This window comes from Triturus cristatus, chromosome 3_1 (assembly GCF_964204655.1).
Source record: "Triturus cristatus chromosome 3_1, aTriCri1.1, whole genome shotgun sequence".
In the NCBI taxonomy this organism is placed as follows: Eukaryota; Metazoa; Chordata; class Amphibia; order Caudata; family Salamandridae; genus Triturus; species Triturus cristatus.
Window position 1 is genome coordinate 994,464,497 of NC_140583.1, and position 13,757 is coordinate 994,478,253.

General features: G+C 45.8%; 1 protein-coding gene across 3 annotated transcripts in view; it reads right to left on the minus strand.

Moving 5' to 3' along the window:
• LOC146861373 (troponin T, cardiac muscle-like) overlaps positions 1 to 13,757 on the minus strand; it is a 195,709-nt gene that overhangs the window by 16,598 nt on the left and 165,354 nt on the right. For all 3 annotated transcript variants that reach the window (XM_085645676.1, XM_085645675.1, XM_085645674.1), the window contains 2 exons: positions 9,243 to 9,333; positions 7,099 to 7,139 (listed from right to left, as the gene is read on the minus strand). In XM_085645676.1, coding sequence (XP_085501802.1) covers positions 7,099 to 7,139; positions 9,243 to 9,333 — 132 coding nt within the window. The remainder of the gene's footprint in view (positions 1 to 7,098; positions 7,140 to 9,242; positions 9,334 to 13,757) is intronic.

The window sequence follows — 13,757 nt, forward strand, 5'->3', positions numbered from 1 at the left end:
TGTATTTACCATGTAAAGGCTGAGGGCACTCATACCAGCCTTCACAATGCCAACCGGGGTTGTATTAAATATTCTCTTCCCCGATTTTCGGAATTGCGCTGAAACTAGCGCATGTTCTACCTGTGGAAAAGAGGTTTGCCACTTCTCATCAAGTACCAATGCATATTCTAATTAGTAATTTCCACAAGCATGTACTCACTACATATCCTCAAATCTCGTTTTACATGTCTCCAAAAACCCGCTATATTCAAACAGCGGCAGTGTTTTGCTCACATATCCATTTTAATCAGCACAGGGTTGCTCAACATGGACCCGACTTGGACTCATTACGGCAGCGCAAAGATTCACCGCAATTACACTTGATAATGCCCGGCACACCATAATTCCCCCACAGCGTTTCGCAACCTTTGTACCGGAGTTTAAGAAATCTCACCGCAACCAGTATCAGAGCGATCCGTATCTCGCCACCGCCTCAATTCAAATCCGTTTCACAGCCTCTAATGTTATCTCTCTGTGCCACGCCCCCTTACTTCTGCTTCACGTATTAAGGGGCCAGTGTTGGGAATGACTCGAATCTACAACGACAGCGGCGGCCATCTTGAAACAGCCACTATCGCTCACGAGAAGCTCTAAGTCAGATATTCAGTTGTTTAATAATCCAGCACAACAAAACAATTTAAAGGGAGTACACAGGATTCACATACATGTTCCTCAAACCTGTGTAAACAGATAATTTGGAACTGGATCAGTTTGTGTTATTATTACAAGGGACTCTTCCTTCACAATAGGCACTGAATTCCTGCAAATACTCGACGAACATCAATCTACAACGACAGCGGCGGCCATCTTGGAATGGCCACTATCGCTCACGAGATGCTCTAATTCAGATGTTCAGTTGTTTAATAATCCAACACAACAATACAATTTAAAGGGAATACACAGGATTCACATACATGTTCCTCAAAACCGTGTGAACTGATAATTTGGAACTGGATCAGTTTGTGTCTTTTTTACAAGGGACTCTCCCTTCACAATAGACACCAAGTTCCTACAAATACTCGACGGACATCAATCATTTATTTCCCACAACATCTACACTCATTTGAAGTGGGAATTCAGCAATTTCCATCTTACACTGCTGCGCTTCTCGTAGTCATTTCTTTAATCATCTCCCGTCAGGTCATACATATAACCCATGGGATCAATGGTGTGATGTTACTATCTGCTAACTTTATTCCACTCAATATGATCATTCAGGCCTATTAGATCCGCCGTCTCAGTAAAAATCCAACGAGCTTCTCTGGTTTCCAGCACTTTCTCTATACTATCATTGCTAGCTAACACCCTCTCCAGGACAACCCATTTCAAGGCTTGCAGATCATGTTTGGATTCACAAAAGTGTTGTACCAGGCGTGTGGTGAGTTTGCCGGCTTTGATGGTACTCAAATGCTCTTGAATCCGTATCTTTATTTTTCTGGTAGTTAGACCTATGTACTGTAACCCACACTGACAGGTACGCCTATAAATCACATTCGTTGTATTACAATTTGAAAATGTGTTCAGATGCCATTTTTTACCACTGTTAAGATTAACACAGTTTGTCTTCTCCGTCAGCTTACAAACTGAACACCCACCACAGGGGTAATGTCCAGCCAGCATTGATGAGGATCTTTGTTTAACTTGTGGTCGCGTGTGCACTAGCTTGTCCTTTAAATTCATTGCACGCCTAAATGCAAATCTAGGTTGTGGCATTTTGAAGTCTGCAGTGGACAGCAATGACCAGTGTTTTCTCATCAGTTGCCTAATCTTAGAGGCCAAAGGGTCAAAAGTCATAACCACCGTAAGGCAATCACTTGTCTCTCTTTTATTCCTTTCTAAGACCGCCTCCCGTGGTGTATTACTTGCTCTTTTACATGCTCTATTAATGATTTTTTTGGGGTATGCTCTTTCTGTCAATTTGCTAGAGAGCTCATCTGCTTGTTGAGCAAAAGTCTCCACAGTGGAGCAATTGCGTCGATATCTATTGGCCTACCAGCAAGTTGTCACGTAAGGCTCTCGGATGATATGAATGATAGTGTAGGAGTGAATTCCTATCTGACCCCTTTTGATGAACCATTGTGTTCAAGGCTTTACCCTGTACCTTAATGTCAAGATCTAAATATACCGCACATTCATTGCTGAATGTCCAAGTGAATTTTAGATATGGGTCGAGACTATTGAGCCAGACTGGGCGCAAAAGTGGCCTGCATTTATGTAGGCCAGTTTGAGGAACACTTTCTGTATCATACATCGAACCCCTTCCAGAGACATATTTGCCTCTGGAAGAGGTATATTGACGATGTGTTGTGCATTTGGAAAGGGAATAAGAACATCCTCCTGGAATTTTTGAATTGGCTCAATAGTCTTGACCCGTGTCTAAAATTCACTTGGACATTCAGCAATGAATGTGCGGTATATTTAGATCTTGACATCAAGGTACAGGGTAATGCCTTGAACACAATGGTTCATCAAAAGGGGTCAGATAGAAATTCACTCCTACACTATCATTCATATCATCCGAGAGTCTTACGTGACAACTTGCCGGTAGACCAATTTTTTAGATATCGACGCAATTGCTCCACTGTGGAGACTTTTGCTCAACAAGCAGATTGACACAAAGAGCATACCCCAAAAAAATCATTTATAGAGCGTGTAAAAGAGCACGTAATACACCACGGGAGGCGCTCTTAGAAAGGAATAAAAGAGAGACAAGTGATTGACTTACGGTGGTTATGACTTTTGACCCTTTGGCCTCTAAGATTAGGCAACTGATGAGAAAACACTGGTCATTGCTGTCAACTGCAGACTTCAATATGCCACAACCTAGATTTGCATTTAGGCGTGCAATTAATTTAAAGGACAAGCTAGTGCACACGCGACCACAAGTTAAACAAAGATCTTCATCAATGCCGGCTGGACATTACCCCTGTGGTGGGTGTTCAGTTTGTAAGCTGACGGAGAAGACAAACTGTGTTAATCTTAACAGTGGTAAAAAATGGCATCTGAACACATTTTCAAATTGTAATACAATGAATGTGATTTATAGACTTACCTGTCAGTGTGGGCTACAGTACATAGGTCTAACTACCAGAAAAATAAAGATACGGATTCAAGAGCATTTGAGTACCATCAAAGCCGGCAAACTCACCACACGCCTGGTACAACAGTTTTGTGAATCCAAACATGATCTGCAAGCCTTGAAATGGGTTGTCCTGGAGAGGGTGTTAGCTAGCAATGATAGTATAGAGAAAGTGCTGGCAACCAGAGAAGCTCGTTGGATTTTTACTGAGAAGGCGGATCTAATAGGCCTGAATGATCATATTGAGTGGAATAAAGTTAGCAGATAGTAACATCACACCATTGATCCCATGGGGTATATGTATGACCTGACAGGAGATGTTTAAAGAAATGACTACGAGAAGCGCAGCAGTGTAAGATGGAAATTGCTGAATTCCCACTTCAAATGAGTGTAGATTTTGTGGGAAATAAATGATTGATGTCCGTCGAGTATTTGTAGGAACTCGGTGTCTATTGTGAAGGGAGAGTCCCTTGTAAAAAAGACACAAACTGATCCAGTTCCAAATTATCAGTTTACACGGTTTTGAGGAACATGTATGTGAATCCTGTGTATTCCCTTTAAATTGTTTTGTTGTGTTGGATTATTAAACAACTGAACATCTGAATTAGAGCATCTTGTGAGCGATAGTGGCCGTTCCAAGATGGCCGCCGCTGTCGTTGTAGATTGATGTTCGTCGAGTATTTGCAGGAATTCAGTGCCTATTGTGAAGGGAGAGTCCTTTGTAATAATGACACAAACTGATCCAGTTCCAAATTATCTGTTTACACGGGTTTGAGGAACATGTATGTGAATCCTGTGTACTCCCTTTAAATTGTTTTGCTGTGCTGGATTATTAAACAACTGAATGTCTGACTTAGAGCTTCTCGTGAGCGATAGTGGCTGTTTCAAGATGGCCACCGCTGTCTTTGTAGATTCGAGTCATTCCCAACACTGGCCCCTTTATACGTGAAGCGGAAGTAGGGAGGCGTGGCACAGAGAGATAACATTAGAGGCTGTGAAACGGATTTGAATTGAGGCGGTGACGAGATACGGATCGCTCCGATACTGGTTGCGGTGAGATTTCTTAAACTCCGGTACAAAGGTTGCGAAACGCTGTGGGGGCATTATGGTGTGCCGGGCATTATCAAGTGTAATTGCGATGAATCTTTGCGCTGCCGTAATGAGTCCAAGTCGGGTCCATGTTGAGCAACCCTGTGCTGATTAAAATGGATATGTGACCAAAACACTGCCGCTGTTTGAATATAGCGGGTTTTTTGAGACATGTAAAACGAGATTTGAGGATATGTAGTGAGTACATGCTTGTGGAAATTACTAATTAGAATATGCATTGGTACTTGATGAGAAGTTGCAAACCTCTTTTCCACAGGTGGAACACGCGCTAGTTTCAGCGCACTTCCGAAAATCGGGGAAAAAAATATTTAATACAACCCCGGTTGGCATTATGAAGGCTGGTATGAGTGCCCTCGGCCTTTACATGGTAAATACACTCATTGGAATGAATATTTGGTGTAGACTTGATTAAAAGCATAAATGGTTGGTCCATATTTTTATTGAAGATTGAATAGAAAATTGCCATTCTATTTCTCTTCTTTCCTGCTTTTTTATATAGCTCTTCTGCAACACAAAAGTGTATGTCCAGTGAGGCGAGTGATTGAAACCCTATGCCCTGATGAAATTGCCACAATAAGGATTAATGGCAATGAAACATGTTGGCCTTCCTTATAAAGGTTAGCGACATATAGTGCTTTTATTTTGAGTGAACTCACTGGTTTTGAATAAAGAGGGTGACCTATAGTGAGTTTTCAACTCAATTTTAATATTGCTCGGAACACTTGTTCTCTGCAATACACTGGGTTTTTCTTTCTCTCTTTCTGTTTATGGGGACAGCAAAGTCTCTGTTCGAATTCCTTTTTCTTTGTCTGCTCACCCTTCCTTCACTGGACACTAGTTTCCTTATCTTTGTGAGTTGGCAACCAATGATGATAAAACGTGGGCATACCAGCGAGAACCAGCTGGCAGCCTTCCTGGTGTTGCGTACGTGAGGTGCCTTCTCACTATTCACTTTTCACTTCTCACATCTATTTCTCTGATTACTTTTGTGAGTTGTGGTGATCTACTTTGTGTAAAAAATATTGTTAGGCAATGAAGGGCAGTGTTGCAGGTCGTTTTAACTGAAATTTAAGAGGCCCAGGACCTCACTAATTTGGACGTGTTGTCAGAGGTTGGGAAATAGTTATTCCCAATAGTAGTAGAGGTCCTTGAATTTAAAAGTGATTCCTCTTGATGCCAAGCCATTATTGGTGTTGATAGATGTTGAGTGGAGGGCGGCTTGGCAGTTTCCCTCTATAGCTCCTAGTTGAAGAAAGTCAACAGGTAAACTAGGCGACACCTACTGGCTTTGTCAATGCTTGTTTTTAGCCTGTGCTCTATTGGGAAGTTAAACCTGATAGCAGAAATAATTTTGCTCTAGGCTTTTCCTTCCAATTTAGCATTCTGTAGATCAAAATGAGCCACGGTGTGCTGTAACACTTGCTGTAACGTGACTGCTTTCGGACATTCTTACTTTTTTTAGAACAAGCATTTTGCTTACCTTTTTTATGGTGGTAATGGGGCATGTTTGTTTTACTTGGGGAGATGCGGTTTCACCTTGATGTGGTATAACCATATAACATAAGTGAGGTTATGGCTAAACTTAAAATGCATTCACCAGATGGTAATCAGGGGTGGGCAGAATTTGCGAAATTCACTTTCGCAAATTATCGCGAAAATGTTAAAAATCTCTGCAAACACGCGGAAATATCGCGAAGATGCGGAAGTTTTTTTCCCGCCTGTTCGCGGTATTTTCTGTGTGGTCGCGGCTCGCCAACTTACCCATGCGGTTGCTCGCGGGCGCGGCCATCTTGTTTTCACTTGTCTCGCGGTGCATGATCGCGAGAAGAAAGACGTGATCGCGCGACGCATGACGTTACTGCGGGCGCGAACTGTCGCGAGACAGCGCAAATGGCTACCAACAATCCAACATCTCGTGGAGAACGCGACCGGATCGGGAAAACTGTTCGGCGAACGCGGGGATTCAGGTAAGGCGATCGCGCGCACACGAAAATGTATTATTTTACAGCGCAAGCAAGAAACAAATTATCGCTACGCGGAATGCGGAAATTTTGACATTTTCGCGCTTTCCGCGGAACGCAAAAATGCCAAATTATCGCAATTTCCGCAAACGGAACAGAATTTTGGCCCAGGCCTAATGGTAATATGAGTTAAAAAACATAGGTTTTAACTCTAAACAGGCTTCACGATCAATTTAATTGCATGGCAATAATATATTGGGCTCATTGCTTATGTCACAAAGTATACCATCTCTGGATTTGCAATTGTCATATTTAATGAAAGTAGGACATATTGAATACTAAGAAAAAGTAAGTCTCACTGGTGTTAACCGAGATTGACTCATGACACATCAGGATTAAGAGTCAAAGTGCCACATTTGTAATTGGCATGTTGCTGATATATTTTGAAATATGTGTAAAGATAAGTTTGTCAAGTAAGCAAATATATTTTTATGTGTGTTAAAAACTTTGCCATATTGTAGCCTTTTCCTTTTTACAATCTGCAGGGCACCAGCAGGAGCATCCGGTTACAAAATGTCCCCATCACTGAAGTTCGAGAAAGGAAAGGTTAACAGAGACCTTCATGTCGAGCAAGTTTATCATAAGAAGTTGCTTGACAGTTGTCCCTGTGTCTTTTAATGAAAAGAAAATACTGCAAAGGTTTTCTGAGTGCAGCAGCACCTCCCGCACCCCTAGTTCCAAACCACTGACTGAGCTCGGCTCACTCACGACAGGGCTGCACACACCTACCACCTAGTCCTCACCACTGGCCCCATTTATCATTACTCAGGCAAGTTGTTCCACCCAGATGTTTTGAGGGAAGGCGGTGGAGTGCGTGGATAGTAAAGTCACGTGGCTTTGAATACTTACACCTTCTGATGGTCACTGACTCGGTTCCTCAGGACGTTAATCTGTAAGAGAAGATCATTGTAAATGTCCAAGTGACAGCACCAAGGTTTTTTTTGTGCAGATTTATATAGCACGAACTAGACCCGAAGGTATCAGAGTGCTTTAGATGAGCAGTGGTTGCGTTACAGAGACACATTCGTTTTTTGGTGGGCACGGGGAGATTAAGGGGCATATCAACAAGGGCTTTATCTCTGCTTTTTTGGCTTTAAAAGCCAAAAAAGCAGAGATAAAACTAGCACCCTATCAACAACAGGGTGCTAACATGCAAATTTGCATGTTAGCACCCTTTTACTCTACGCTTCCCCTTGCATCTCTAATGAGATGCAAAGGGGGCGTTCCAGAGTAAAATAATAGGAGAAATGTCGCTAAGCGACATTTCTCCTATTATCAAGAATATCGCTAACCCCTTTAGAGACAAAAAAAGCAGCGCTAACCGCGGTTAACGCTGCTTTTTTACGTCTGGTATTTTTCTGACTTAGCCATGATATCCTATGGAAGGAGGATATCATGGCTAAGTTTGTCTGTCCCTATCAACAAGCTAACGTGAGATTATCGCTGGGTTTCCAGCGATAATCTCACATTAGCCACTTAGCGTGAGGATTTTTATCGCTATTGAGATAAGCGTTGCTAATGTCTGTGCTGTTTGTGCTTCTCTTAGTGACAGCAAGCCATCGGGCTCGCCCTCAACAATCATGTTTTTTAGGCAACAGCACTCGGCGTGTTTGGACCTGCAGACGGTGAGATCTAAAAAGTATAAATGCCTGAATCCCAAGTGTCCTTAACTAACAATCCCAGACCGAGTGAATGTGACTCCCATGTCATGGGGTCAGTATGCATCTATACGAGGTCCACCCTAGTAGCACAGGCTCTCTGTGACAACCAAATTGTTTAATGGCTTGTGGTGTGGATTTGAAAATCAGATTTAGTTTCCAAGCTGTGTCTGAAAACTGAAGTCCCTGAGAGCCATACACACAAGTTATATTGAAGTTATATTGAATCATATGAGTTGTCAGAATTGGGTGATTTTGCTGTTAGGTGACCAATACCTGGCCCTCATAAAGCCGCAGGTTAAAAGTAGAGCCAAGTGCGCACTAGGAACAGACCAATAAGAAACTCTAGTGACAGTCAAGCAAAGACTTTTCAAATAGTGCGAAATGGATTATGGGATGAAACTATGTCATTCTCCTGCCTTATTGATATGAATGAAAGTTGATATGCGTTTAGTGCCAGTGAAACCATGTTTTAAGTTTCAGGCTAACATTTAACACTGCAAAGTATTTTGGGAGTTGCACTCTTATTCCATTCCAAACCAGATGAACTACAAATATAATGTTACAATGCATTGAAATGTAAAACATTTAAAAAGCATGTTGCATCCGTGACACTAAAGCACAAGATGATCCCACCTTCAAGACCTTTCAGTGTTTAAGGAGAATCAGGGAAACACTACAGGTGGTGCAAACCAAGCAACATAAATTTGTATCTTTCAAGGGTTCACATTGAAGTCTCATTTTTTTTAACCCTTACTTTATTGTTCATAAAGTTCCTTTTTTCCACTGCTTATAAAGCTGTGTATTTGCACTGCTCTATATAGCATCAGTTGATGCACTTAACTATAGTGAAAATAAACTGTGACCTAACTCTGTAGTGTAAGCTGGAAGCTACCAAGCTTTTTATTTTCTGGGTTGAGGTAAAACTGCTAAGGAAATGTAAGGATGATATTACAATGACCAAGAAAGCAAATTGGATGCCTTAGCGGTTCCGGGTTATAAGAAAATAATGCAAGACTTTGAAATGATTTAGTTAGAGAGGAGACAAATAAATAAATAATTTTCCACATCTAGAAACAGGTACTGATTCTGGGTTTTCTTTTAACTTAAACGTAAGTGTTTCCTCTTCCTCCGTGCCTGGGCAGGATACGTTTCTGTTGGCATTGAGGATGACACTGTACCAGCTTACCCTGCAGATGGGACAGCCTTCGATGTTTGTTGGGGGAATAGAGCGCCAACCAGTTGGTAGGACCTAGTCTAACTTGGGCAAGACCTGTAATCGACAGCGACACCCTGGAGATTGAGGGTGCTACAGAACTGTGAAATTGCACTTACCTCGTATTTCTGCCGCTTGAATTTTTCTTGCAAGTCAATCTTTTCTGCCAGTAGGTCCTTCTTCCACTGCCACATCTCTTTAGCTTTTTCTCTGTGGGAAGAGACGCAGAACAATGAACATCTTCTTGAACATATCAGAAAGACAGCAGCAGAGGGCTGTAAAATGTCAAACTTGTACAAGATTTACCTAAAAACGCAGAGAGTTGAAGACTATTTTATACCCGGTGGACACCTGAGCAAATCTAATATGGAATAATAATCTTAATCTGGACACGAAGGAAATGCAGTTCATACCTAGGCAACAAGTTAAACCCAAATACATAAGGGGGTATTGAAGCTATCTCAATACAACACATCAACATCAAAGTGAATGCAGTCATTGAGGTTTGTTGAACAGTATCAGCTAAGACCACTAGGTGGTAGTAAAATACCATGACATAAACCTCTGAGGCCGTGTAACTAGGCCTGGGCGGAGTTCGCAAGTGACCAGAAAACTCTGTCGCACTATGCGGAGTTCCGAAAGTGGCAGAGTGTGATACATCATGCTTCTTGCGCTTCTCTTTAGCCAGCGTGTTATGGCACCATGCGCAGAGCACGAGGGCACTGCTTCTTTCTGCCGCTTAAGTTAGATGCTCTACTGGAGCAGCAGTTTACTCAATGCGTGGGTAAACTTTCTCAGCGCGAGCGGTAGTGACTGTGGCGGCCTGGAGTAGGCCACGCTGAAACGCTGCGCTGGCGCCGACACATACGCAGTAGGCCGTTCAATGGTTAGCCGGAAAAGACCCCGAGTGGTCTTTCCGTACCTTTATTTATACCCTCGGGGCGAGCCCGCCTCGAGGGGTGGAGGATGCGTGTGTTGGTATATACATTGTAGTGTAGAGGCCGAGTGGCTCTCTACATCCCTCCAACATTTTAGACAGTGTCTCTCACTTAAAGTCTTACGCTCATGGCGAGGGACACACATAGTTTCTGAGTCTTTGGCTGGGGGCTGGGTTGCTCCGCAGCCTGGAGCCCCCTCCCCTGCTGGGTACGCCTCTCTCAGCCAGGCCCCGGGAACCATCGCCCTCTCCTCGAGCTCAGTGTTCCTGGTGATTCCCTGCGGCTCGTCCCGAGTCCTCTGGTGGTGTGTCTCCTCTCCGCCTCGGCGATCCTCTATCCGGGGTGGCCAGCCACTCTTGGAGGCCCTCGTATTCTGGTTCTGTTTCTTTGCTGTTTGGTTCCGTGGCTACAACTCCGTAGATTTTGAAGTATGACGCATTCCTGGTCACTCTCACATCGCCTCTTTGTGCTGTGATCATTGTCCCTTTTGTCGATATGACGGTCCACACATCTGGTTCAAAAGGCGTCCGGAACTTCCACCCCGGGTGCCGATCTTTTACTATGACCTGGTCTCCAGCCACAATGTGATGTTCTCAGGCTCTTCGGTATTTGCTGGCTTTATTGTTCGTTTGTTCTCTTCGTCCTTGCACCGCGTCATCATCATGCGCTGGTGGGCTCCACGACGGGTCCGTCGGTATTCCATCTCGCGGGGCTTCTTTAAACAGGAGATGGGCAGGTGCAGACTTTGGCGTACAATGAGGCGTGTGCCGGTAGGCGTCAAGGAACTTGGTTAGCGCTGCTTCCACATCTTGCCCTTGTTCTACAGCATTGCGCAGGGCTCTGTTCAACGTACGCATCAGCCTTTCCACGTCTCCGTTCGCCTGTGGCCACAGAGGGGTTATCCGCCTGTGCTTGATCTCCCGCTTCGCCATGTATTCCTTAAATTTTTGGCCTTAAAAGGGTGGCCCATTGTCTGACCGAATCACTTTCGGGTTCCCCAACATCGCAAAGGTTTTCTCTAGCGCCATCCTTATGTGTTGAAACGACGTGGATTCCACCACCTCCACCACCGGGAACTTTGTGTAGGCGTCTACCAGGACCAGCATCTGTCTCCCAGCCGGAAAACTGCCGAAATCTACGCTCACGTTGTACCATGGGTGGTGACATGGCTCCTCCGTGATAACTGGTGTTGACGGTGGATCACTCCCTGTGATTGTGCACGCTCGACACCGCCGTATTAGCTCTTCCGCTTTTGTGTCCATGGCAGGGAACCACACCTTGTTCCTGAGACGTGCCTTGGTTTTCGCCATCCCCTGATGGCCTTCGTGTGCCAGCTGTAGACACCGTTCTTGCAGAGCTCTAGGGGCAACCAAGAGATGGCCTCGTAGCACCGTGCCACATTCCCCAATACTCAGCTCATGACGAACTTGCCACATCTGCTGCTGCGCATGCTTTTCCTCCCCTGTGAGTGCCTGGTTGCCTTCCAGGAACCTCTTCCAGTTGTGGGACACCAGGGCCGCCTTGACTTTCGTCAGAGTTTCATCTAGGGCCGTGGCCTGTCCGACTTCTTCCAAAGTCATCGCATCCGGGCAGGCATCTCGGCCGATCATTTGTACATAGGCGTCGGAGTACCTGACTTCTGTGGGGACACATGCCGGGGGAAGATCTTCAGGGTGTCGGGACAGGTAGTCCGCCGGGTTGTGGGCTCCTGGGCGGAAGAGTACCGTGAACTGGTACTGTTGCAGCTGCACTGCCCAACGTTCAATACGGGGCGGAGCCAGCCGCGTGGTGCCTCCAAACAGTGAGACCAGCGGTTTGTGGTCTGTGATTACATTGAAGTCTTGTCCGAACAGGTACAAATGGAAGTGTTGGCAGGCCCACTTTATCGCTAGAGCCTCTCTTTCAATCTGCGCGTACCTGGTTTCTGTATCCGATAGCGCCCTGCTGGCATATGCCACTGGTTTCCACGTGCCTTTCTCGTGCTCCTGAAGCCGCACCGCTCCCAGACCCAACCGGACTGGCATCCACTACAAGCTCCGTCGGCCTCCCAGGGTGGAAGTACGCCATGACAGTCTTGTCTTGCAGCGCCGCCTTGATCTTTCCGAATGCGGCATTGGCTTCTACTGTCCATGTCCAGGGCTGGTCGCTTCTCGTGAGGGCACGGAGGGGTTCGGATAATGCCACTAGGTTTGGAATGAATCTTCCACAATACGTCGCCATCCCGAGGAAACTTCTCACCTCAGTGGGAGACTTGGGGATGCTTGCCGACGGAAGGGCGAGTGCCTTCTTTGGGTCTACTTTCAGGCCTTCGCGTGTGAATGTGTAGCCAAAGAAATCGATGGATTCCTGATAGAAGACACACTTTTCTTTGTGCAGTGTGAGGCCATGGTCTCTCAGTCGTTCGAGTGTTGCTCTCAACTGGGCGTGGTGCTCTTCAAGTGTACATGAGAATACGAGAATATCGTTGCTTAGATTAAGCACTCCGGTCAGGCCCGACAGGGTTTCTCTAATAGCGTTCTGGAATACCTCCGCTGCCGAAGATACTCCGAAACTGAGGCGCTTATACCTTCTGAGGCCTAAGTGTGCTGCGAACGTCGTGATGTACCTAATGCTCGGTTCCAGCTCCAATTGATGGTACCCCGCATTGAGGTCTAGTTTCGCAAACCATTTAGCGCCATTAAGATCCGCTACTATGTCGTCCATTGTAGGTGTCACATGGCGCTCTCTCTTAACAGCTGCATTAGGTAGCCTCATATCTACACACAGTCTGATGGCCCCCGGCTGTTTTGGTTTCGGGGCGACCACCAGCGGGGACACCCAGGGCGTGGGACCAGTGACCTTCTCGATGACGTCCAGTGCTTCGAGTTTTGCCAACTCTGCTTCAACCTGGGGCCTCAAGTTGTAGGGTACTCTTCGGTGTCTGAGGGCTACCGGCCTGATTGTGTGGTCTATGTGGAGTCTGAATTGTTTCCCTTTCAGTTTCCCTAGCCCCGTGAACAGCTCGGGGAACTCTCTCAGAATGTCCTCAGCGTGTGCATCGTGCACCTCGTTCGTGAAGAACACGAGGCCTAAATCTTCATCCGTGTGACAGCTTAGGAGGGTTCCCTTCCTCCCCTCTGTCACGTGGAATCTGGCCGCTGTGGTGAGGGGCCCACTGGTGACTGTTGTCTCAAAAATTCCTCTCAGGGGGAGGGGGTCGACTCCTCCGTATGCATATATCCTTGCTTTGGTCGGTAGGAGAGGGGGTCGGTGTTCCAGAGCCTCGAATTGTCGGGAGTCCATGACATTTACTGTCGCTCCGGTGTCAATGAGCGCTTGAATGTCCGTGTCGAGTATCCTGACGGAGCACATGGGCGGCGGCCTCCGCCGACTCCCTGCCTGTCCTACGAACGACACATAGTATACCTCGTCGTCTTCATCTTCCAGGTCGAGGTTTTGTTGGTGCGTCACCCCCTTTTCGGTCTCATCGGATTCGGCAATCGACAGTTGCTTGACTCTTTGCGTGAATCCCCTCGGTCTTGTCGGGGCAGGCCGTGGCTGGCTACTGCGGCATACCTTCGCGTAGTGGTTCATTCTCCCGCAGCGGGAGCATTTGCGCCCTTTTACTCCGCACGTGGCCGTGGGGGCGTGCTCTTCCCCGCAGTTTCCGCAAGGTCCTCCAGGTGGCGGTCGCGCCCTGACTAGTGCAGGTGTAGG